Source organism: Chiloscyllium punctatum, chromosome 2 (genome assembly GCF_047496795.1).
Source record: "Chiloscyllium punctatum isolate Juve2018m chromosome 2, sChiPun1.3, whole genome shotgun sequence".
Classification (NCBI taxonomy): Eukaryota; Metazoa; Chordata; class Chondrichthyes; order Orectolobiformes; family Hemiscylliidae; genus Chiloscyllium; species Chiloscyllium punctatum.
In genome coordinates, this window is record NC_092740.1 from 150,835,396 (window position 1) to 150,859,370 (window position 23,975).

The 23,975-nt window shown below is 39.8% G+C and overlaps 1 protein-coding gene across 4 annotated transcripts in view; it reads right to left on the reverse strand.

Annotated features, from left to right (window-relative positions):
• elavl2 (ELAV like neuron-specific RNA binding protein 2) overlaps positions 1-23,975 on the reverse strand; it is a 93,157-nt gene that overhangs the window by 16,353 nt on the left and 52,829 nt on the right. For all 4 annotated transcript variants that reach the window (XM_072590371.1, XM_072590380.1, XM_072590362.1 and 1 more), the window contains 2 exons: positions 21,607-21,710; positions 7,700-7,853 (listed from right to left, as the gene is read on the reverse strand). In XM_072590371.1, the coding sequence (XP_072446472.1) occupies positions 7,700-7,853; positions 21,607-21,710 (258 nt within the window). The remainder of the gene's footprint in view (positions 1-7,699; positions 7,854-21,606; positions 21,711-23,975) is intronic.

The window sequence follows — 23,975 nt, forward strand, 5'->3', positions numbered from 1 at the left end:
CTTTAACTTGCTAAAATTGCTCAAAGCACAAACCATTTGAGAAATACAACTAGGGATAAAAGAAAAACAGAAGTTCTATAAATTCCAGCAAACCTTAAGATTCCCAACTACAAAATAAATGAGAAATTTGCCGATTCAAGCCCAAGCATGGCAATTCCTGCTAGTAAATCTCAATCTAGTAAATTGAGATCCATCTCATAAGAGATGACTCCCTTTGAAAACTTAACTACTGGAATGTTTCAATCAGAAAAATGCCTTGTGGTAGCATGATCAGCAGTAATTTGAGATTACAAATCAATGCTTGAAACAATTTGCTTGCTGAGTCAGATGTGAAACTGGTTTCTACCCATGCAAAATAGCACTAAAGTCTGTCAAGTTCCTTTTCATCATTTTACCCTGTATCTAGATATTTTACATCATTTCAATATACGTTTAATTTGAAACCTTGATCTGGTGACCCCAGTTGAACCTTTGACTTTGGAATATACAAACTCACTATCAATTAGGTAAAGGAAAATTGAATGAACGTTACCTTGATTTGTTAGTGTTACTACTAGCATCACAATTCAGCTTTCAACTCATCCAGTCCTTCCCCTCAACCATTTTAAGTCCACAAGCAGCTCCATTGTAACACTATGCAGCACTTCAGACACAGATGCAAATTCTGAAGTGCATTACAGATTTAGTGCAGTAAACTATCATGTCTTCTCAGCAATCGGAGTGTTCTGATCCTTACTTAGAAACCCCCCACACTGCACCACAAGTGCTCAAATAATGTAGTGGTCATTTTCTTACCTCTCAGCTAAAGGGTCAAAGTTTCATGTGCCCCATCAGATTTGAACAGGCTGATTAACAATATTTGGAACCAGATTTCAAAAGTTGCCTAAACTAATGAAATGGCTAGAAAAAAGGTTCAGTTTCAACTTAGTTCATTGTTGAAAGGACAATAAATTAGCAAACTTTGCAGCTATTCTTTTGGGATACTGAACTTCAAATCATTGGAGATCTGGAGCAAAGCTGAAGATTTTCAAAACAAAATACATTAAGGCTGACCTATACCTTGAAATTAAAAGGCAACATTTAAAGAGCTCTTCCTCAGGATATAAACGTGTATATTGCAAGTGTAGCACAGGAAGAGATGATTAAATTACAATTGTCAACTAAAATTTGAAACTCATTTTGTTCTGAGCACTAGCACTAAAATGTAGAATTCTATACTGGTCATCACCTAATTTTAAGCATGAGACACCAGCTAAAAAACAAAGACAGGTCACAGCTTTAGATCTATTTGGTTTTGTGCTTGACAGGTCTTTCATCGGTAGCAGGGAAGCAAGAAGGTAAAAATTACCCAAGAGATCAAAACCACCTAGAAATGTATTTACTATCAAAAAATCATACAGCTTTAGCATAAAATGGTGCAATAAATATGCAGAAATAGAAAACGTAGTTCAGAATGCACTTCTCTATGCACAATTGCTCAAAAAGTCTGAATACATGGCCAAGTACTACATTTCTCCCTTAACCAAGGAAGGCACAGCAACAGTTCTTGAACATGTTGTGGTTCTGTTCGCCGAGCTGGGAATTTGTCTTGCAAACGTTTCGTCCCCTGTCTAGGTGACATCCTCAGTGCTTGGGAGCCTCCTGTGAAGCGCTTTTGTGCTGTTTTCTCCGGTATTTATAGTGGCCTGTCTCTGCCGCTTCCGGTTGTCAGTTCGAGCTGTCCAATGCAGTGACCGGTATATTGGGTCCAGGTCGATGTGTTTATTGATAGACCTGGACCCAATATACCGGCCACTGCAGTGGACAGCTCGAACTGACAACCGGAAGCGGCAGAGACAGGCCACTACAAATACCGGAGAAAACAGCACAGAAGCGCTTCACAGGAGGCTCCCAAGCACTGAGGATGTCACCTAGACAGGGGACGAAACGTTTGCAAGACAAATTCCCAGCTCGGCGAACAGAACCACAACAACAAGCACCCAAGCTACAAATCTTCTACCAAACTGAGTTCTTGAACATGTTTACTTTTCATTTGAGATCAGTTTCACAATGCTCACCAGGTACACCAGCCAAACAGACAGCCCGTAAAGTTACAATAATCATTAATTTTTTTTTAAATCAGGTGCTAACAAAGTGACTGCAGATTACCTTTTATACTTCAAAATATACTATGCAGTTACAGACACTAATTCTCAAGAACCTGAACTACTTAGGTCAGCTGCCTGAAAACTATTAGAGCATGTTAAAATTGGATGAGTCCAAAAAACCCCATTTTGGTCAAGATTCTGGAAATTCCTTCATAACAGCATTTAGAATGTACCCAACCACCTCCATGGACTGTAGCTATCCCACACAGCCGCTCATCACCTTTCAGAGCAGAGAAAAGGCAATACAATGCTGACATAGCCAGTGACATGCACATTTAATAAAACACATTTGCAGAAATATTACCAACTATTGAAGTGGATAAGTAACTAGTTTTAAGTTAAATCTTGCTGAAATTAAGTAGCAATGGAGTTATTTTGAAACGAGTTCTACATTGCTAGCTTGCAATTTAAAAACTATTTAGGCATGCAAAAAGCACTTGGAATTTTATCAGAATCTTCCAATTTGAGCAAGGGCTCAATAAAATTCAAGATTCTGCCCTATAAATGAGAAACCTCAGGGCTCCAAAGACCTCAAGGATATGCACAAAACAGCTACATCACCTAGTTCAATACAGCACTAGATCTGGACTCAAGTCTGTCCAAGAGAAAGGAAAGATCCACAATTAGAAGTTTATAGATGGCCCCAGATTTACAAACATGGAGTTACAATTGCTCATACAGTACTCACAAAATCAAGATTCAAATGCTTCTCTGTACTTTCGAATAGTTCTTATATTGTCCTGCATTGCGTTTGATATACATACACACAAGGGAAGCTGTTTGCAACCCAGGGAATGCCTGTAAGATTAATGGAAGGCGCAACAAACTAGGGAGATAATTATAGTAGGTGCATAGGTTAGTTGATATTTCTGCATAAAGCATGTTTTCACTTGCACAACTAAAGAATCAGAGGATAACTTGCAAGCACTCATGAGCACCGACCTACAATATTCCATGTCACAGGTCATGACTTCTACAATGCTTGCCTGGCTGATGAAACAGATCCAAGGGCTATACCTCTAACCAGAATCTGGCAGGTTTTGGGAGGTGAAATTAGTCTGCCTTCGGCCTTTAAAGTCACTGCATTCCTTACTGTTTATTTTCTGAACTTTGAACACTCATTGGCAAGTTTTCCCTTCATACAGGAACGTCCTCCAAAATCACTTTCTTTTGAAGGTGGGTCTCCTGCACTGACATTTTTGTTGCAAGAGACTCTCTCAAGGTAAAGGGAGATAAGTTGCTTTGGCAGCTTTGAGGTGATGTTTATATGTAGTTCAAGTTTCAGAGACAGAGTCAAAAGAGTAATTACTTTATACACAAGGACTCTGACAGTGATATTTGTCCTGATACCAGTGATATCTGACCTGATACCAAAGACTCTCATTCTTAGGTATCCAAAGGCAGCATGTTTGCAGACTGGAAAGCCAACACTGGAAATTCAATGTCGGGTTGAAAGGTAGCTTCCCAGGTAGGGTAAATGTTCTACATTTGAAGATTTCTCCACTGATCTTCATACAGAGATAGACCAGAACCTGACCTGGGATAGATTGGTAAAGGATTTGAGTCTTGAGATTGAGGCCAAGATCAATGATTTCCATTAATTCTGTGACAATATTAAGCAAGTTTGAAGATTTTCTTCTGAATGTAGCAATAACATTGCCATCCACATAGAAAACTACTTGCAGGACTGGACTTTTTGAATTTCATCCAATTTAGGGGTGAAGTGTTTTCCATCCATTCTATAGACAACATCTACACCACTTGCTCTCGACAAGAACAGCTATGAAGATAGAAAAAAAAAAGACATCCTGCTTGACCTCTCAATTGTGATATTGTGCGAGAAGAACTGACTTACATTTTATTTTGGAGAAGCAAAAGGATGATTAATTTCTCTGGATAGCCATAGTGCTTCCTGATTGATTTAGGCAAAAGCCTCAATAACCACAGAATGATTGGTATCTCAGGCATGTCTCAGTTGCTGGGCAGTGAAAATAAATGTCTATAGTTCCATGGCTTGGTCAGAATCCACACAGCAGCTTTCAGGGAAGCATTTCCTCAGATGGGAATGCAGTGCCTAGTGAGGATTCAGGCAATAATCTTCCTTAATGGACAATAGAAGATTCTTTAGTTCCCACTGCTTTTCTCAAAAGTGGTGGCAATGGCAGCATCCCAGATTGGCAGGAATGTTGTTTTCTTGCTCCAGATTTTCAGCAATGATTGAATTGAAGGGTAAGCTCTGGTCCTCCAGATTTAAGAATTTTATCTCTTATTATGGTTTTTCCATTCTTCACAGGTCTAAAAAAGGTGGTTTCAACTTCTGCCAAACTAGGTGGGGGTCAGTTGGGGTACTTCCTCAAACACCTTCAATCGTTTGCATTACAGTTTGTGTGGTCCTGAAGGCTTACACGCAAAATGCCGACTTTTCCACCTTCTGATTCTGCCTGGCTTGCTGAGTTTTCCCAGACTCCTGCTTGTCTACCTCCTGTCCACTTGAGGCGGATATATTTTCTCTCACTCAAAAGGGTTCCATCCTTTACTCGACACCAATTTGAGATCAAAAGGTGTTGAGCCCACATATTGCTTTGGTGGCAGAGGAAAGTGGTTGTTGTGCTGGTCAGCAAGGAGTTGAAGCTCAACTTTCCCAGTTCTTGATTTCTTCTAGGTAGCACTTTGTACAGGACAGCTTTTAATGTGGGATTTGCACATCAGCAAATACAGCCCTTGACAAAAAGGTAGACCCAGTTCCAGCACCAAGGAAACCTTGTTGACCTGGCACCCCTGTACTACTGTAGCCTTCATCTACCATACTGTCAACAGGAGAGAATTATCTGCCACCTGGATCACCATTCAGCAATTGCTTTGGATTGCACTTGTCTGGTTCCTCCCCTCAGACCTTACAGTTCCAGGTGGGTCTGCCAGGAGTTGAAAGTTCCCAAAAGCGCCTCTTGTTATAAAAGTCACACAAGCCTCTCCACTGCAGCAAGTGACAATCCATGGAATGGTGAGGTTGACTAGCCCAACGTTAAATTCAGCAGCAAGGCATGAAATCTAACATTTTTAAAATAAGGCACAGAAGAAACAAGAGTGATTCTTGTTCCTGTTGCACTGCACCATGGACAGTGGTTAGGAATTAGGAGGAAAACCATTTTGTAAGCATCTGGAAAGAATCTCTGCAAATCATCTTTTCAAAATGACTACCATTGTAGCCAATCTTTATAGACCAAAGACTTTCCACATCCTTTGCTCCATAAGCCTCCCATAAATGTCCCCAGATTCTTCCCCTGAACCTGTCAATTTTCATTCCCTCTTCCTTCTCTAAAGCCACCATTGATCAGTTCTTGCACTTCTGTACTACTACCAAAGCCCTTCCAAGTGGTGTACATACCACCCAAGAGGATGGATAAGTTGTGCCTTCAACATTTTTGAACATTTGAATGATAAACTTCTAGAAGACAAAGACACTCCCAGATCCTTCAGTACAGTGACCTCCTCAAAACTCAATTAGGTTTGTTTGACAGAAGCATCGTAGTTGTCCTTATCTTCCTTTTTCAATTTTTGGAATTGAAATCTTCGGGTCCTGGGTCTGGTTGTTGTGTTGCTGTTAAATTCTGCTCTCCCACACACCCCAACCCCAAATACTTGTTTCTTTTGTCAGGGCCTCTATTTAGCCAAGGTTATGGAATACCATGTACAAGTTTGTTGATAAAAGATCGGCAACATTAATGTAGGTGGGATTGTAACATTGTAAAGCAACAATGGATAAAATATGTATGCAATTATGACAGATGGGATTAGGGCTCTGGTTCAACAGTATTTATTGCCAGTTTTAATTGCTCATAGTTGAATGACAACCTGTGGATCTGAAGTCATGTGCAGGGGAGACACAGTAAAGGATGGCAGGTTTCCTTCTCCAAATAACACTAGTCAACCATTTTTGAAGAAAACTTACAATAATTGATAACACATAGTCAGCAGACCAGTGAGTAATTCCATATTTTTCAGAATTCAAATTTCCCGACTTGCCATGGGTGACGGGATTTGATGCTTATCACTGGAATTTCAGCTGGTGCTGCAGATTAAGTGCTTCAGTGACATTATATCACCATCACCACCTCCCAAAATGCAAGGTGAGAAAACAGATTGGAATTTCCTTTACAATAAGCTATCACCATTGTCATAGGAAGCAACTTTCTTACAGTAATCCAAAAGCTTTATCTGATTAGATTTAATCTGGAGTGCACTCCACAGTTCAGTTCTGGGCATTTGCACCTTCGGAGAGAATTTATAGTATTTTAGTCTTGGAAGGATTGCACAAATTCAGACTGTTGCCAGAACACCAGTGTTTCAAGATCTCAAAACAAAAGAAACCAACTAGAAAAGTTAGACTCTCTCTTCCCCCACACCCCCCCCCCCCCCCCACTCCCTAACACCAGCACCAGTATATTGTATTATTGCGGATACATGTCCAATTTTTAGAAATTTGAGAAAGTGCAAATTGCTACAAGTAGAGCTTCCTCCCCAAAATTAAACAGCTCAATTAAAAATTTTCAAATTTGATTTTCAATTTATGTTTGCCTACATATAGGGGATATGCAACCAAGGTGCACAGCTGCTGCTAATAAAAGCAGGGGGTGAATGCCTACTCTGGCTTACAACAATACAGGTGCTTTTTGTTTGTAATAGGAAAGCAGCGGTTAAAATACAAGCTTGTCAAAAAAAAAAGCCAGAACTAGAATCCACAGGCGGAGCCAGCCAATCACATCCAAAGAGATTTCCCCAATAAAGATAGCAAGACAGAAAACACCAACACCTTCAAAATGAGCTGCTCATGAGCAAGACCAGCCTAAAGAATACCCAATAGTGAATACTTTTAGTTACATGCTCAAATCAATAAAATCACTTATTCAAACTGCATACATAGCACAAGTAGTCAGTATTTAAATTTCAAAAATCAACTGCTCAATTCACTTTTCTCCTAGATGTAAAGATTATTCATAAAGATTCATAATTTGAAGAACATTTCCCTCCACCTGCATTGCAGCATGACAGAAATGGTTTCATTTACCGAACGAATCAGGAGTTCCGGACAATTCACAGTGGTACCTATCTATACTATGCAGACGTGCTACAATTGCATAAAGCTATGTTGAAAATATGATTGTTGTTATAAGTACAAGTCCCATTTCTAAGCGTTTTAAGTTTGCTTTACATTCCTGCTTAATTTAAAAACACATTAGCAACACTAAGGATTAGAACATCATCCTCTATAGCAGGTTTAAAATAAAGATTATAACTGCTTTAAATTTATTACTTCACCAGCCGTGAAAGCACAGTTCAAACTCGCACCTCCAGGGTGGGAAATGACTCAAGTCAGCGTGAGCTCTTAAATCTATTTTTGTCCATGCATATTTATGAACAATTCCAGCAGAAAATTACATTTTCTGGCCCACATCTCTCAACCCTCGACAAGTCCTGCAGGCAAGATAGTAAGAACTGAAGAACTACACAACTATCAGTCTTATAAAAGACATGAACAGTGGGCATGTACTTACCAGTGACCTGGTCCACAAGAATCCTTGAGGTAATTATGCGTCCATATTGGGTGAAAAGCTGTTCCAGTTCTTTTTGGGACATAGTTTTTGGGAGCCCGCTGACATACAAATTTGCATCTCTGATGGAAGCAGAGCTGGGACGAGCATAGGAAACCTGAAAATAAAACAATTATTCATAAACTTACAAAAGTAAAATATGTAAAATCTTCTAGTGATAGTGATTATGCATAAAAGATTTGTTAGGATAAAATAAAAAAAACCTCTGGAAATACAGGAAAGAGCTGAATGCATCTGAAACAATAGCTGGTATTTTAGGGTGACCAAGTAGGCGATCAGTTAGAATACTGAAGGGCAAAAACTTTAACTTTAGTTGATTGAACCAGTTTTCCCAGCTTGTTGATTTTTAAAATCACATTTCAAAACAGTTGGGGTAAAAACAAAATGCTGCAGATCCAGGGAATACACAATTTCAGCAAGTGGTTACAGGAAAAGGAAGTTTTGGTTGGTGATCTTTGGAACACATTCTCGCCAGAGACACTGCCAGACCTGCTGAGTATTTCTAGCATTGTGTGCCAATTATTTGAAGACAAATTATATTCTGTCATCACAATGTTTCTGAATTGTGAGCAACAAGTTTACTGGTGTGATAGAATATTTATTCAAAATCAAGACAATACATAAACACTGCATCAGGATCAGAATATCTAGCACAAAACACTAATCTTGTGTGAAATAGTGATTTACTTTCCTTTCAACTATGAAGTAAAAATTGGATAAACTTGTTCACGCAGATAATCAGAATGTCTACCTAATCAATGGATCGGTTGTGCACAATGGATGGTAAATGCAAGCCAAAACTGCGATTAACAAAACAATGTGAAGTAATACCTTTATTTTAAGTATCAAATTTACTCATCCAGCCACACTCCGGTTCTGAGAGTTCCCGAAACTTCCTTCAGCAGCTCTAACTTTATAGAAGACTAATACTGCAGATTTTCTTGAGTTTGCCCATCACCAGTTCAGTTCCCAAAAAAAGGAACAGATGTCAGGTGACAACTTGACTAAAACTAAACCCCAACAGATCAAATTAATATTAGTCAGTCTTTGGCTGAAAAGTCTAAACACCTGCCAAAGGAAACTCAGCTAACTTTACAAAGCAATGAACACAGAAGAATTAGTCAATAGCTGGTGCCACTTTCTATGCCATGACAGTATTATAAAAACAATTACCATTTTCCTTGAACAGTTTAAACACACCCAGGATTAACACTATAGTTACTCACCTGACTAGACACTTAATAGACAAGCTGAATTAGACAAAGTCTCACAGTCAGGGACATAACGTATGGCTTTACAGAAAGAGCGAGGAGATACTTTATCACAATGGTCACAGGGCCATTGTTGGAGATGGTCACTGATGGGCAGCTGTGTTGTAGATATTACCTGACCCTTGTTCAGCCTAAGTCTGCTGTAGGTTGGCATCTGCTTGATCAGAAAAATGCTGCATGGAATCAAATATCCATAAGCTCAATCCCCCTACCTTAGTTGTTGGAAAAAAGGTCATCTCCCTTAAGACTGTTGCATATAAATGAGTTTAAAGAATTTAAATAAAATAATTTGAAGCAGACGAAAAAATTACAAACCTCAAACAAGGTTAAAAAGTTCTGCTGCTTTCCACAAAGGCAAAACTGAATGGAGATAATGTAGAACAAATCTAATGTTCACAGTCAGATGTACAGCATGGACATTGACCCTTCGGTCCAACTTGTCCAATCCCAAACAGATATCCCAACCTAATCTAGTCCCATTTGCCAGCACCTGACCCAAATCCCTCTAAACCTTCCTTATGCATATACCCATCCAGATGCCTTTTAAAATGTTAAAATTGTATTCTTCTTTACCACTTCCTCTGGCAGCTCATTCCATTCACGCACCACCCTGTGTGAAAAAATGCCCCTCAGATCCCTTTTACACCCTTCCCATCTCACCCTAAACCTATGCCCTGTAGTTCAGGACTCCCCCAACCCAAGGAAAAGACTTGTCTAATTATCCGATCCGTGCCCTTCTTGATTTTATAAATATCTATAAAAGTATTGCATGGGAAATGTGTTATAGTTTCAGGTCATCTAACCATTTTATACCTGTTTAATCATTTTAATAAGTAGGTGGCTTTTTTCACCAATCTCTCAAAGGAGACAAAAGACTGAAAAATCAGTTTTAATTAAGGGGTAAATGCTGATCAAGACAACAGAAGAAATTACTCAACATTAACTTTTCACAAAACCGTTCATCTATAGACTCAGCTAGCAACCAAAAATACAACAGAATTATGTACTGGTATTAGAATGGCATGATATTAAAAAACTACAGAAGAAACATCAGTTCTTCTTAAGTTCTGTGGGTGCTTCAATTCAGCAAATTTGAAGTGTGACCATGAAACGTTTACAAATTTAAAATTCTCACATTAGTCAAATGCTAAGATAGAAACAAAATGGGAGCAGATGGGCATCATTCAGCTCTTTATGCCAGCTCATCCAACTCCATATTCTATTTCCATTTTCTTTCCATACTCTTGATCCCTTTAGTCTCAGAACTTGAAGAAAATAATCAAGTATTTTGGCTTCAGCTGCTTTGTGTTGCAGAACATGACCAATCTGTCCTGGACCTTCCAAACAGATCCAACAGTCAAGGTAGCACAACTCTCTTCCTCCTCAGGAGGCTTAGGCAATTCAGCATGTTCATAAGCACCCTCACCAACTTAGACAGCTGGGGTGGCAACTGCTCTGCCCAGGACCTTAAGAAACGACACACAGTGGTATACATATCCCAGACCATCACAAAAGCCCACCGTCCCATTCATGGACTCCATCTACACTTCTCATTGCTGTGGGAAGACTGCCAAAGATCCCTTCCACCTCAGTAACTCTTTCAACCTTTCCAATCAGGTAAAGATACAGAAGCTTAAAACACACCGTAGCTTCTTCCCTGCTATTATTAGCTGCTGATTGAACCTCTCCAATTTCAAATTTGATGTTGATCTTGCTTTTGTGCATCTCCTGGGAACCCATAACCTTGTATCCCTCATTCTGTCTAAACATCCCATGATATGTGTCATCGTATGATCTGCCTATACTTCTCTCAAAATAAAAAAAACACTTCTTATATTAGTGACACAACAAAGGCTGGAGGTTAACTCCATGGAATTAGAGATTAAAAATCAACTGGGGAACAGACTACTTGACAATCTAAAGACATTAGCCCTGTCAACATGCGATAATAGGTTTTAGTGTTCAAATCAACTCCTTTCTCAGCCACAAATGCTATACATGCAGTGGTCAGCCTTTGCTTATACACCACCAGTATCTCATAACTGGGAAACAAAAGCAGCAGACAATACAGATGAGTTTGAAAAGACAAAAGGAGTTCCCAAGACACATTCACCCGAAACATCTATTCTCCTTCTCCTCACGCTGCCTGATCTGCTGTGCTTTTCGAACACCACACACACTATTCTGATCTCCAGCGTCTGCAGTCCTCATATTAACAACAAAACTGGTATCTAACAAAACTGGTATCTAACAACACTGACCGTTCACTTCCATTCAGCAACTAAGTCAATCTCTGTTCTTGATGGTATTCCAAGGCTCCTGGTGCATTTCACATTGAGTGCTTCAGTGAGCTAGTTAGGCAAAAAATTTTACACTTTAAATCCAATTACTTAGGAATCATCACTAGAACAAACTTAGTTGAAGGTCTGCCTTGCACACAATTAGCACTGAAGCATACTTTCGGGGATGGGAGGGCTGTTATGAAAAGGAAACATTTTAAACAGCACGTGATGACAGTGCTGATTGCTTAGACATTATGGGCACAATGAGATGCAGCAGGAATAAATAGCCAATCTTAGTTCTCAGACCAAAGAAATGGATTCTGACTGGTTAGCACTGCTGCGGAAATGCAGAGATTGGCAGCCTCCTTTACTTGTGCCTTTTTCCCCCACTCAAAGATGCAAATCCAGACTGAAAACTGAGTCCTATGCATTAATGAGCAGCCAATGGCATGCACAAATGCATCATGCTGAAAACAGTCAGTCAATCTCAAATTACTTCTGGTGTGCCAAGAGTTTCAATCTGAAGTTTTAGTAACTGTGGTCCAATAGCAGAATCACATTAATATTAGACATGGAGCGCTGAAGCTTGTAAGCACTGACTGAGAATGATTGGTCTGTTGCCTGATGCAAACAGTCAACACAATGGACCATTTGATACACACCACAGCTGGCATCACAGCAGCACAATAAAAATCATACCTGTGTGGTTACTGAAGTATCTTTCATTTGACAGCAACATCCTGTTGGTGGAGCAAACTATTCATCAGTTTGCTGTAAAACTTCTGTACCCTGGAGGCAGACTGACCATTGCTCAGGGTCAAGACTGTGGACATGGGCCCTTGCATGAATTTGTGGTGTAGTGCATCAGATCAGTGTAACTATCATGCAGATGAATTGTGACATGGCCCAACTCATGGAGACAGCCGAGGGCACATTAATGAGGTTGCCTCTAACTATCTAGATCCCAAATCTAACCACAGGTCATGAGATATATTTTAACCTCCAGCTGCTTAAACTCCACCCTGCACTCAAATTTACCACTGAAATAGAGCAAATAAATAAGCACCCTTTTCTCAAGTTTTTTAAAAAATATTCCTTTCAAGATGATGCCATTTGTTGGGCCAGCACTTATTCCCCCTCCTCAGCTGCCTCAATGTGGCAGTAGTGAGCTGCTGCCTTGTAGAATTCTAGTCCATTTAGTGTAGATGCCCACTTGCCGCTGCTGCCGCCACCACCACCATCCCTCCACCCCAAACACTTAGTCAGCAAGCTCTAAGAAACCTGACAATGGGGCCTCTAAAGATCTCCCAAAAGGTTATGAATTGGAGGTGCCAGCATTGGACTGGGGTGTATAATGTTAAAAAATACACGGGTTTGACTAGAACCTGGTGTGGAGAGATTTTTAACCCCAAAGAAGGTTAAGTTGACTTGTCAATTTACAGGCTGGAACATCCTACTAGAATTCCATGAACAAGATTAACATTACTGAACCTCATGAGGGTCATTTACTTACTGTGAAAGCTTGATGCCATGAAAGGGCATATCAATACAATCTGTGGCAACTAACCTAAATTAGATCATTACTCCTCGTGTATAGCTCAAACTCATGAAAGGGCACATCTCTACACATTTGGCACTGAAGTGGAGCCCTATTTCTGTCAGGTTAGTGAAAGGGCAGTATGCTGAACATGCTCAACTAGCCTGTGCTTACAAGTCTCAAAATACTACATCTAATATTTAGATACTATTCTGCTATTGCACATCTATTAAACACTCCATACTGTGTGAAGAATTACACAGGAAACCAATTTAAGATTCAGTTGGGTGCTCAGTATGATACATTTGTGAATGCTAAAAAATAAGTAACGCAGGGCTCCTGTTTTGAGGCAAAGAAGAATTTAATAACTGACTGTCAATGGCCACTGCATTTCCATGGCAATGTTGTGAGCAGAGTCAGCCTGACTGAAAAGAGTGCCATTTAACTGTTCATGCTGAACTACCAAGCCAACCTGCACTCTTCCATGCTGCATAAATTGCGGTCCTTCACAAAGCACATTTCTTGCATGAGTCCTGATGATTACATGATTGAAATCTACAACTTCCTGCCTCCCTTTTGACATGTTAAGTCAGTTGCACAGATGTGGAATAAGTGGACTAAAGTTAGGTTAGATGGTACGTTAAAGGACTTCAATCTCAACCAACTTACATTTGTACAAAAAAAAAAGAGAGATGACAGCAGCTAACTGGCTAAAAAAGGAAAATGCTCGTCATGTGGACTGGGAAGGTTATTTGAAATCAGCTAACTATTAAGAAATTGGTATGAAGAAAACTTATGAAACAAAAATAAGTTTGCAGAAGCAATATGCAAAGGAAAAATGATTAAAACTTAAGTCCCTTGGAGGCAGGAGAAAAGATAATAACGAAAGAACAGCTTGAACAAATCAGTACCCACCCTCAAAGAAAAAAAATGTAGGTAGAAATCAATGATCTAAAAGGTAATGGAACCAAAAACATCTTACATGCACCTAATGCCCTACTTTCCCAAGTTTGAAAAGAGGCAGCTGCAGGGATGAAGGTTCCTGATTCATACAGCACAGAAAAAGCCCTTTAGCAAGTTGAGTCTACACCAACATAACTACCATTTAAAAATTGCACAAATCCCAGTGCCCTGCACTTGTCCCATATCCTTGAATGTTATGACATTTTAAGTGCCCATCCAAATATTTTAAAGGTTACCAGCACCCACTACCTTCCCAGGCAGTGGATTCCAGATACCCACCATTGTTTTAGCCTTACATTCCCTGCCCCTTACCCTAAAAGGTACCCCCCACCACCCCCCAAACTGAGGGGAACAGCTCCTTTCTATTCACTCTGTCCATTCACCTTCAATCACATCCCCACCTCAGTCTTTCCTGCTCCAAAAAGAACCCAAGCCTATCTATTCTCTCCTTATAGGAGAAGTTCTCTATCCCAAGTAACCTCCTAGTGAACCACCACTGTGACAAGGTGACCAGAACTGCACAGTACTCCAGCTGTGGCCTGACCAACACTTTACAACTCCAACATTACATCCTTGCTCTTATGCTTGATACCACGACAGCTGAAAACAAGTGTCCCATATGCCTTAACTATCCTATTCACACGCTCTGCTGACTTCAGGACCTGAGTAATTTCCCCAAGATTTTTCTGTTCCTCTCTGCTACTCAGTATCCCGCCATTCATTAAATACTCCCTCATCTCGTTTCTTCTTCCAAAGTGCATCACCTCACTTATCAGGGTTAAATACCATTTGCCACTGGTCTGCCCATCTGACTAACCCATCTATGCCTTTCCATAACCCACAACCATCTTCTCTGTTAGCTGTTCTATCAATCTTGGTGTCTCCCTTTTTTGCTCTAATAGTTTTAAGTTCTCTCCTGCACTTCCTATAATGTTAAATGGCCACAACTGAATTGTTCCCTTTGGGCTCGTTAGAAGCTCTACACTTTTGTCCAGTGCCGAATTGTCCTTGACAATCGGGGTTCTCTGAACACCTTACTCCTACATTTCCCTCTGAAGGGTACATGTTGGTCCTGTACTCTTCCCAGCTGCTTTTCTATTTTAAGGTTTGCCGTCCCCCTAATCCAAAGGGATCGTTTTCCTCGTCCAGAAGGAATTTGAACCATATTATGTTGTAGTCACTACCACTAAAAAATATTTTCCCCAGTACCACATTGAACATTTATCTGGTCTCTTTCCCCAAAACCAGATTCAGCACCGTGCTGAATTTGGGTCTTCTACAAATTGATAGAAAAATAAAAAGCTCTCCCAGATACATCAAGAAATTGGCCATGTCTCAACTCTGACTATCCTAAATTTTGTTCTGAAAGTTAAAATCCCCTAGCATAATTCCCCAGTTATTACTCTTTCAACTCTGAACTAACTACATATTTCTCCAATTCCTGCTGACTTTGGGGGCCTACAACATACTCCTAGTAAAATGGCTGCCCCCCTAATGTTCCTAAGTTCTACTCACAAAGCCTCATTTGAGGGTTCTTCCAAAATATCACCCCTCATTACAGTAATCTACTCCTTTAACTGTGCTGCACCACTCTTTTTACACCCTCTTGTCTTGCCTAAAGACACTACACTCTGGAGTTGCCGGTCAGCCCTTCCTTCAACCATGTTTTCATGATGACAATATCACATCGAAGGTATTGGTTTATCTTGGAGATTCTCGATTGGCTCCTACAGACCAAAGTCAGAATATGTTCTGTTTCTTGAACTGGTGGGGGGGGAGGGGAAAGAGAGAGAAAACACGAAATTACAAATGGGCTAGGTTGCCTATATTGTAGAAAAACTCTTTGGGACGTAGTAACATGACAAATTCAAAAGGTCAATATGGTTGCATCAAATAGAAAAAAAGTGTCAAAACTGTGTAACCAGAGTGAATAAGTTTTAAAAGGCATTAGATAAAAGGTCACAAGAACAGGGCTCGTGGGACTGAGGGTAATTAGGTTTGGTTAGTGGATAGAACAGAGGAATAAAAATTAGAAACCACAAAAAAGATTGGCACTGCAGTCTGTCTACAAATGTGTTAAATGATTTACAAGATCATTAAACATAACCACATTTGCAAAAATACAAAATCAAAACTACTGAAATTATAAAGCATTTAAGTAAATTTTGAGCATGGTTCCAGATAAAGAGTATAATGAGAAAGGAAAAAAAGTTAGAAATCAACTAGCATGCTGCAACTACGTTGCACCAAAAGCATGGTGGCTCAGTGGTTAGCACTGCTGCCTCACAGCACCAGGGTCCCAGGTTCAATTCCAGCCTCAGGTGACTGTCTGTGTGGAGTTTGCACACTCTCCCAGTGTCTGCGTGGGTTTCCTCCGAGTGGTCCGGTTTCCTCCCACAATCCAAAGATGTGCAGGTCAGGTGAATTGGCTGTGCTAAATTGTCCACAGCGGTAGGTGCATTAGTCAGAGGGAAATGGGTCTGTGAGGGTTACTCTTCAGAGGGTCAGTGTGGACTTGTTGGGCCGAAGGGGCTGATTCCACACTATAGGGAATCTAATCATTACCTGGTGTGTTTGGCTCTAGTCACTTCAAAGAAAATACACACTTCATAAAGTAGTAAGAGGAAGGTTCGCGCAATGAAAATTTCCTTTTGAACTATCAAGAACATGATGCCTATTACAACATACTGACATCTCATTACAACATACTGACATTTTGGACAGTATGGAAACAATATGGGGTATACCAAGTCAAGAAAGGCAGGTGACCAAGGGGGATTGTTCGGAAGAATCAAGCAGATTCAAGAAGCTGCAAGACCTACATGTTACTTTTTGTTCTAAAGGAACTAGACAACCAGGGGCACAGGATATGTAAGTGGGACAAGCTGATCAAGACAAGATGCATCTGTATTGTTGGAAAGACAAATACTGGGGGGAGAAAAAAAAAGGACAGTTCATATGAGCCTGGATGACAAACATGTACAAAAAAGTAGTAGACTTTAATTGAAAGAATAAATTTAATACACAAAACTCCCAGTCATAAAATCTACAACATAATTGGGTACGAGGGCACGTTTACTCAATCATGTACCAGTTTTGCAACACATCCTTTGGTGATGCATTACTTTTTCCTAGCACGAAACAAGGAGAAGCAGAACAGGGCAAGAAAACCTCCATGGTACAGCAAAATGTTGGAAAAGACGAGGCCAAAACAGAGGTGGAATCACGCACGAGCACATTATTCCAAAAAAGATTAGAACTATACAATTAATTGGACACTCAGCAGCATACTGCAAGAAAGTAAGTGAGGACTGCAGGTGCTGGAGATCAGAGTGGAGTATGGGGTGCTAGAAAAGCACAGCCAGTCAGGCAGCAGAGGAGCAAGAGAATCGATATTTCGAGCATAAAGCTCTTCATCAGGAGAATTCCTAATTAAGAGCTTATACTCAAAACGTCGATTCTCCTGCTCCTCGGATGCTGCCTGACCAGCGGTGCTTTTCCAGCACCTCACCTCAACAGCATATTGCAAGGGTTGGTGGTCTTATCGAAACTCTTTCCCGTCAGGTAGTTTCCAAAACACCCCATTAAAAGATCAAGTCAGTGTGGCCTGCAGAAGAGCTGATATAGAGGTTAGAATGATGGACATCTTGTTGGGCCAAGAGGGGCAGGGGAAATGCCACAACACCTGGATTTCATACTTGCACCATCCAGTGGTCAATGACCAAAGATGCAAATCGAGTAAGAGTGCTGTCACTGGCTAGCAGTCTGCACCTCCAATGTCTGTCAAAATTCTTCCCCTACTGATAAACACAAATACAATGGAATTCGCTACAAGGTACATCCTGATGTCCAAAAAAGTAGATTAATTGACCTAACTGTTCATACCATTGCGTCTAGTCAATGTTAAAAAAAATGGCAAATTTAAAAAAGCATCCTCTCACCAGAGGCAAGAGACCACAACAGAAAAGCCAATAAACTGAACAAAACGCTAACACTGCAATTGCAAAGGGTAAAATGTTGAACTTTTTGACCAAACAGGTAGATGGGAAGCAAAGTTTGTGGACTGAATTAAATGCCCCATTTGAGAGAGCTGGAAGCAGTACTTATGAAATGATGCAAACAGCAGTTTTCAGGTCATTTTCATATACTGTTAGGTAGTCAGGAATTTTGAAATTGATCATGTTTAATTGCTTCAGCAATTATAATAGGTTGAGATCTATGTAGCAACCAGACCCTTTAAAGTTAGTATAAATAATGTGGTACAGAAATTTTAGCGAGCCAACATACACAGCTGCACTGGATTTTTTTTTTAAGATTGGTCATTGGTTGTGATAAAGTCTTACAAGCATTCATTCATTGATCAGATTAGATTCCCTATCATGAGGAAACAGACCATTTGGCCCAACAAGTCCACACCGACACTCAGTAACCCAATCCCCTATATTTACCCATGATTAATGCACCTAACAGAGCAATTTAGCATGGCCAATCCACTTATCCTGAACGTCTTTGGATCATGGGAGGAAACTGGAACACCTGGCAGAAACCCATGCAGACACAGGAACTCCACACAGTCACTCAAGGTGAGAATTGAACCCAGGTCCCTGGTGCCATGATGCAGTAGTACTGACCACTGAGCCACAGTACTGCCCCACTGGATGTGGGCATCACTATTACAGCAGCATTTATTGCCCATCCCTAATTTCCCAGAGGGCAGTTAAGAATTAACCACATTGCTGTGGGTCTGGAGTTAGATGCAGGCTAGACCAGGTAAGGACAAGTTCCTCAAGTAGTGAACAAGATGAGATTTTCCTACAATAAAAGAATGTTCCACAATCATTAGGTTCTTAATTCCAGATTTTTGAATTCAAATTCTACCATCTCTCATGGCAGGCTTTGAAATCAGCATCCCAAAATACTGGAATCTCTGGTTTTATCGCTGGACTATTTACCCAGTGAGCCATTGCATGCTTGTGCCATGGCTTTTTCATGTATTCAAGAGTTATGCTTCTAATCACCACAGAATTTGCCAAAGGAAACCCTAGAAGAATTACGCAACCATTCTGAAACATTTTAAAAGTCTGGAATTGAGTCAGAACGGTAAAGCTTTTGCAGTACCAAGTACAACAAGACAGGTTTGCAGTGTAGATTGAAATTCTGAAATTGACCCATCTGGGGATGTCTTGGTGAACAGGATTATCTTTAGGATTGTTTGCATACTTGATATTTGACAGAACATGAATCCTCAGCATAATATTGTGTGCGTACTGAAGTGATTTTTAGAAGGAACCCGAAATCAGATTACATACAAATTCTGCCTGTAAAGGAAGGAAAATTGGCTAAATCATGGTTGCTAGTATACAGGTCCTTCATGCATGCAAAAAACAAGTATCCTATATGCAAAGTTTTGCCCACCCTTTCTTATACTGGAACTTGACTGGATTTACTGGATTGAACCACGAACATTCATTTCACAGGAAGAAAAAATATGGTTGACATTGATTCAAATATAACATTTCTCTAATGATTTCTAATTAATCTGGTACCAAACAACAGGACAGAAGGATTGATCTTTTAAGAGGTTTTTTTTGAGTGTACCTCCAAAATTGGGATACGGATGAGAAAAGAATACAACTCCAATAAGACTAACTTTGCATTGTGGGAACAACATGCTATGCAAGTCTCGGGTTAAAATTATTGCATAGTTCGGACTTCTTTTGAATGATACGTTGTACATTGTTTCCACTTTGGCCTTTTCCAAAAAAGGATTGGCTGAACCACTGGGATTTTTAGCTTAAGTGATCAAGTAAATACAATTTCTGACCTGTAATTTGTGCCAAACTGCTTGTCTGAGGATATCTGGCTTGGGAGGAGCTGAAATTTCCTCCATCTAAAAACAGTACAAAGTTTAAAGCTAATCATTTCTAGCCCCTAGCTGAACGTCATTCAAAACCAACTCCATTCCTCTTGCCTTACATTCTCACCTCAACAGCTCTGAGTGAACTTGACTTTTAACCTCAGCATTCAGAGCTGAACTTCTAGCCCAATATCTTCATCAGAAAAACTTTATTTCAAGCTCCATATCAAAGCATGCCTCAAAAAAAATAAAGTTAAACCTTTCTCATCTTGATTCTAAGAGTCTTTAATCACCCTTCAGCAAAAAGGTTACCTGCTGCCAAACTACACTGTCTGCATCATACAGTAAACACAAGTCCCACACAAAATGCCCACACTTCTGACCTGCAATTGCATGCAAGTCATTATCAAATTTGCATTTTAATTCTCAACAGCTCTCCCCACTTTCCATATCGACCAGTCCAAACTTCACCAGCTCCTCCTTTTGCTCACTAGTAGTTATGCCTTCGACTGCAGAGGTCATACTCCTGAATTTCCTACCAAATTTCCCACTTAAAATCCATCTCTGGCCAACTTTCAGATCATAACTTTGCTTTAGTCCTTTGCAACATGCCATGGGATCTTTAACAGTTGGCTTGTTATCTCCTGTTTAAAAAAACCCAGTTGAGAAAAATGTAGTTTTCCTTTGTCTGCTCATTCAACTACCTTGGCTTAGTCCCATGAAATTACTTCATTACATGGGAGCAAATCAAACTATTTATAGAAATGTATTTCAGCATTTTAACCATGTTTCATACCAAGTTGTTTCCACAGTTTATGTATGCAGGAATATTTTGAGACAGCATCAAGCATCTAGGAGTAATAAATTCTCAACCACAGCTATCATTTTGCATCTATTTTTTTTCTAAAAATATGAAAGTGAGTTCCAAGAGACCATTGTTACGTAGTGCTCGCTCTCAAACCACATAGCACCAAGCTCTTGGCCAATGTTAACTGAATCACTGCAGCACAAAAGCAAAGCTGTACAAGATCAAAAATCAAATTGGGTCAACATATAAACACTAACAATGTAATTTAACAATTGAGGTTAAAATATGAAGTGTTGTACATCACAAGAATCTGGATGTTCTTGGTTTACTAATGTTACCTGGACAAACAGTTAAGCAAACCTTGTAGACTACCCTGATACATACTGAAGCGCCAAAAAAAAAAAGTCCCTTTAAAACAACAAAAAGGATGCAGTATCTTCAGTGCAAAATACATGGGGAAAGCTGTTTTGTGTAGTGTGATGAAGTCACCACAGTCCAACTGGAACAGACTGCTTCTCTTGAAAGTTTTGTTTGGGGGGGGCGGGTGGAAGCTGGAAAGAGAGGAAGGGGCCCTGAACTAATGGTGTCTTAACTGGAGGTACACCATACCTAGGTGAAGAGAGGGGTTGAGGGGGGAGTGGTAACCTCAGAACCTCAGCCAGTGCAGGAACTGAACACTGCTGGCATCCCTTTACATTGCAAGCCAGACAGACATTCAACTAGGATATCCTGGAAGTCAAACAGCTATGACATCCAAATAACTTAATTAGACAAAGCTATAAAACCACCCAAGGAAAATAAATCCCTTTCAGATAACTTAAGACTGAACTACACTTTAAATAGTCAAAAACAGGATCCAATCTGTGTCTCAATGTAGCAGATCTGCACTCATCAGATGCAGAACTGTAGTCAGCCCCTCAGCTGAAAAATGAGGCGCTGCTCCAATTGGTTCCTAGCTTCTGAACTGAAGATGGTATACAGTCAGTCATTAGCAATGGGCTTTGGCCACAACTTTATAACAGATATACCGAACAGGCACGATGACAACCTCAAATCTACCCTAATGTAGTAAAAATGAAAACAAAAAGTTAAATTCAGAGTCTAGTACAAAACATGGAAGCCAAATCTGTACCTTTATTGTTTTGGTTTGAAGTCGGAGACCATTTAATGTGTTGATGGCTTTTTCAGCATCCTTGGGATCCACATAGTTTACAAATCCATAACCAAGGCTCTGACCTGAAGGAAAGCAAACATATTTTAGTTTCATAGCCTCACTTGTACACATTATTAACATGATAGAAAGTGGACTGTCAAATCACTACATATTTTTGTATCATCTCAAACTAATGCCATTTTATAGCAGTATAGCAGGCAGTCACCACTATACAAATTCAGTACAGTAATTAAATACTTTGAACACAGTTTGACAACTTGATTCCTCAAATTATGGAAAGAAATATGGTTAAGTAGATTTCAAGATGAACTGCAATAAAAATTGAACAGGTTAAACTGTAAAATTGATATTTATAGAAGCACAACTGCTGCTCCTTCCCTAGGCTGGTGTGTGCACCATTTCTCATCTACAGCAAGATGACAATTTTTAAAAGATCTGGGCAGATCGGAGTCATGGCATGTTGACTATGCTTGCTGGGCTAACAATTATTGACCTTGAAAAAAGATGGCGAGGTGCCACTTTGAACCACTGCAGTTAATTTGGTGATACTTGGACTGATGGGGATATTCAGAATGCATTCCTCCAGACAACTGTTCAATTGTTCATTGCCTTTCCCAACTGGATGCATCAAAGACAGCAAGAGCTTGGACCCAGTCTGTTGGTTCTGGAATTGCTGCATCACCCACTGCCAATGTGGCTTGGCATTAAAGTAGTTCTTTATTCCAGCTTCAACACGACTACTTATTTTTAAGCGATGCCAATTTCTGGCATATACCCTTTTGCACTCTTCATTGAACCTGATTAATCCCTTGGCTTGATGGCTTAGAGTACGTAATATAATCAAACTCAACATTATCACTACCTTCAGAGAAACTAGAGAAAAAGGACATGACCACTGGCCTTGCATAACCACAATAAATATATTGAACTTGTCCATCTAACACATATTCCATTTTCCCTCCAATCCCAAGGAGGGATAGTGTATAGTATTTCTTTGCAAAACAGAGTCAATGACTATAGCTCCTAGGCAAATTCTAAACAAAGCTTGCAGTCTTTCATGTTAGCCCTTTACCACCGTAACTTTGACTTATTATTCTACCTATTTTGTTCAGTGATGAAACTTGAACTGAGTTTCCCAGTCCAGGAGTGAACATTCATCTCACATCATATCAAAATATTACATCCAAGTTTTGAAAGCATTGCAGAATTATGCAGTTTTAACATTACAGATTACTGAACACAAATTCAAGCTACACAGCAATGACTTCAATAAGTTCTTAAAATCAATGCAAACTAATATCACTCCTGCAATTAAAACCTAACCTTAGTGGTAACAAAACAAATTAAATTTATTTCTGAATTACATGAAGTGCCACAGTCATACATGCTTAGAAAACAGAACTCTAGCTCGATGCAGATAGCCATGTGGCAGAAGTGAAGTGATCCAGGATTTTAAACTCTAAACCCTGGTTTCCAAATCAGTACTGAAATGGGAGTGTCTGAGCTTCATTTGGCATGCAGGATGCAAAAAAAAACAGTAAAATTTTTACTGCACAAAGTTCCTGTATTTTAAATTCCTGAGAGATGTAGGTGGCATTAGTTCAGCCAGCTCAATTCCAAGGTGGTGCTGAGGCAGCAGTTCAAACCACTGAGCCACTGTGCCACCTAGGTACACCCAGAAATCGAATAGTAGGCAATTCAGCCGTGAGCCTGCTCCACCATTTCAACGTGATCTAACTCAACCAGAACTGCACACAATACACAAAATGTGACCTAATTATGTAAAAACTTATGGTTGCAGCATGACTTGCCAACTTTTATGCCGAATGCCCTGACTGATGGAAATAAGATTTTTTTTAAAAGTACCTTATCAACTTGTGCTGCCACTTTCAGTGAGTAATCGACTTGCACCTTAAGATCTATCCGTACAATGCTCTAAAAGTACGGCCAGTTACTGTATATTTGGTTTTGCATTTGACCTTTTAAATTGTATTACCTCTCACTTGCTTAGATCAAACACATTCTGCCATCTGACTAATTTTTCAACAGATCCATATCCTATATATGGACAAGCTTCCTCATAATCCACAACTGATTTTCACATGTCTACAACGTTATTAAATTAGACCACCTACATCCGATCCAGAATTCCTTTGTCATCACGATCTTCCTTCCTGCATTTAGCCCTTGCAGTCCTGTTAGAAACAAAATCCAAGGAGATTTCATACCACCCTCGCCCTGCCCCACAAACAGCACAATCAATAAAATCTCCACTCAAACTCATCAATTCAGTCTCTTCATACATTAGTTTGGGCATCACAGTAGTC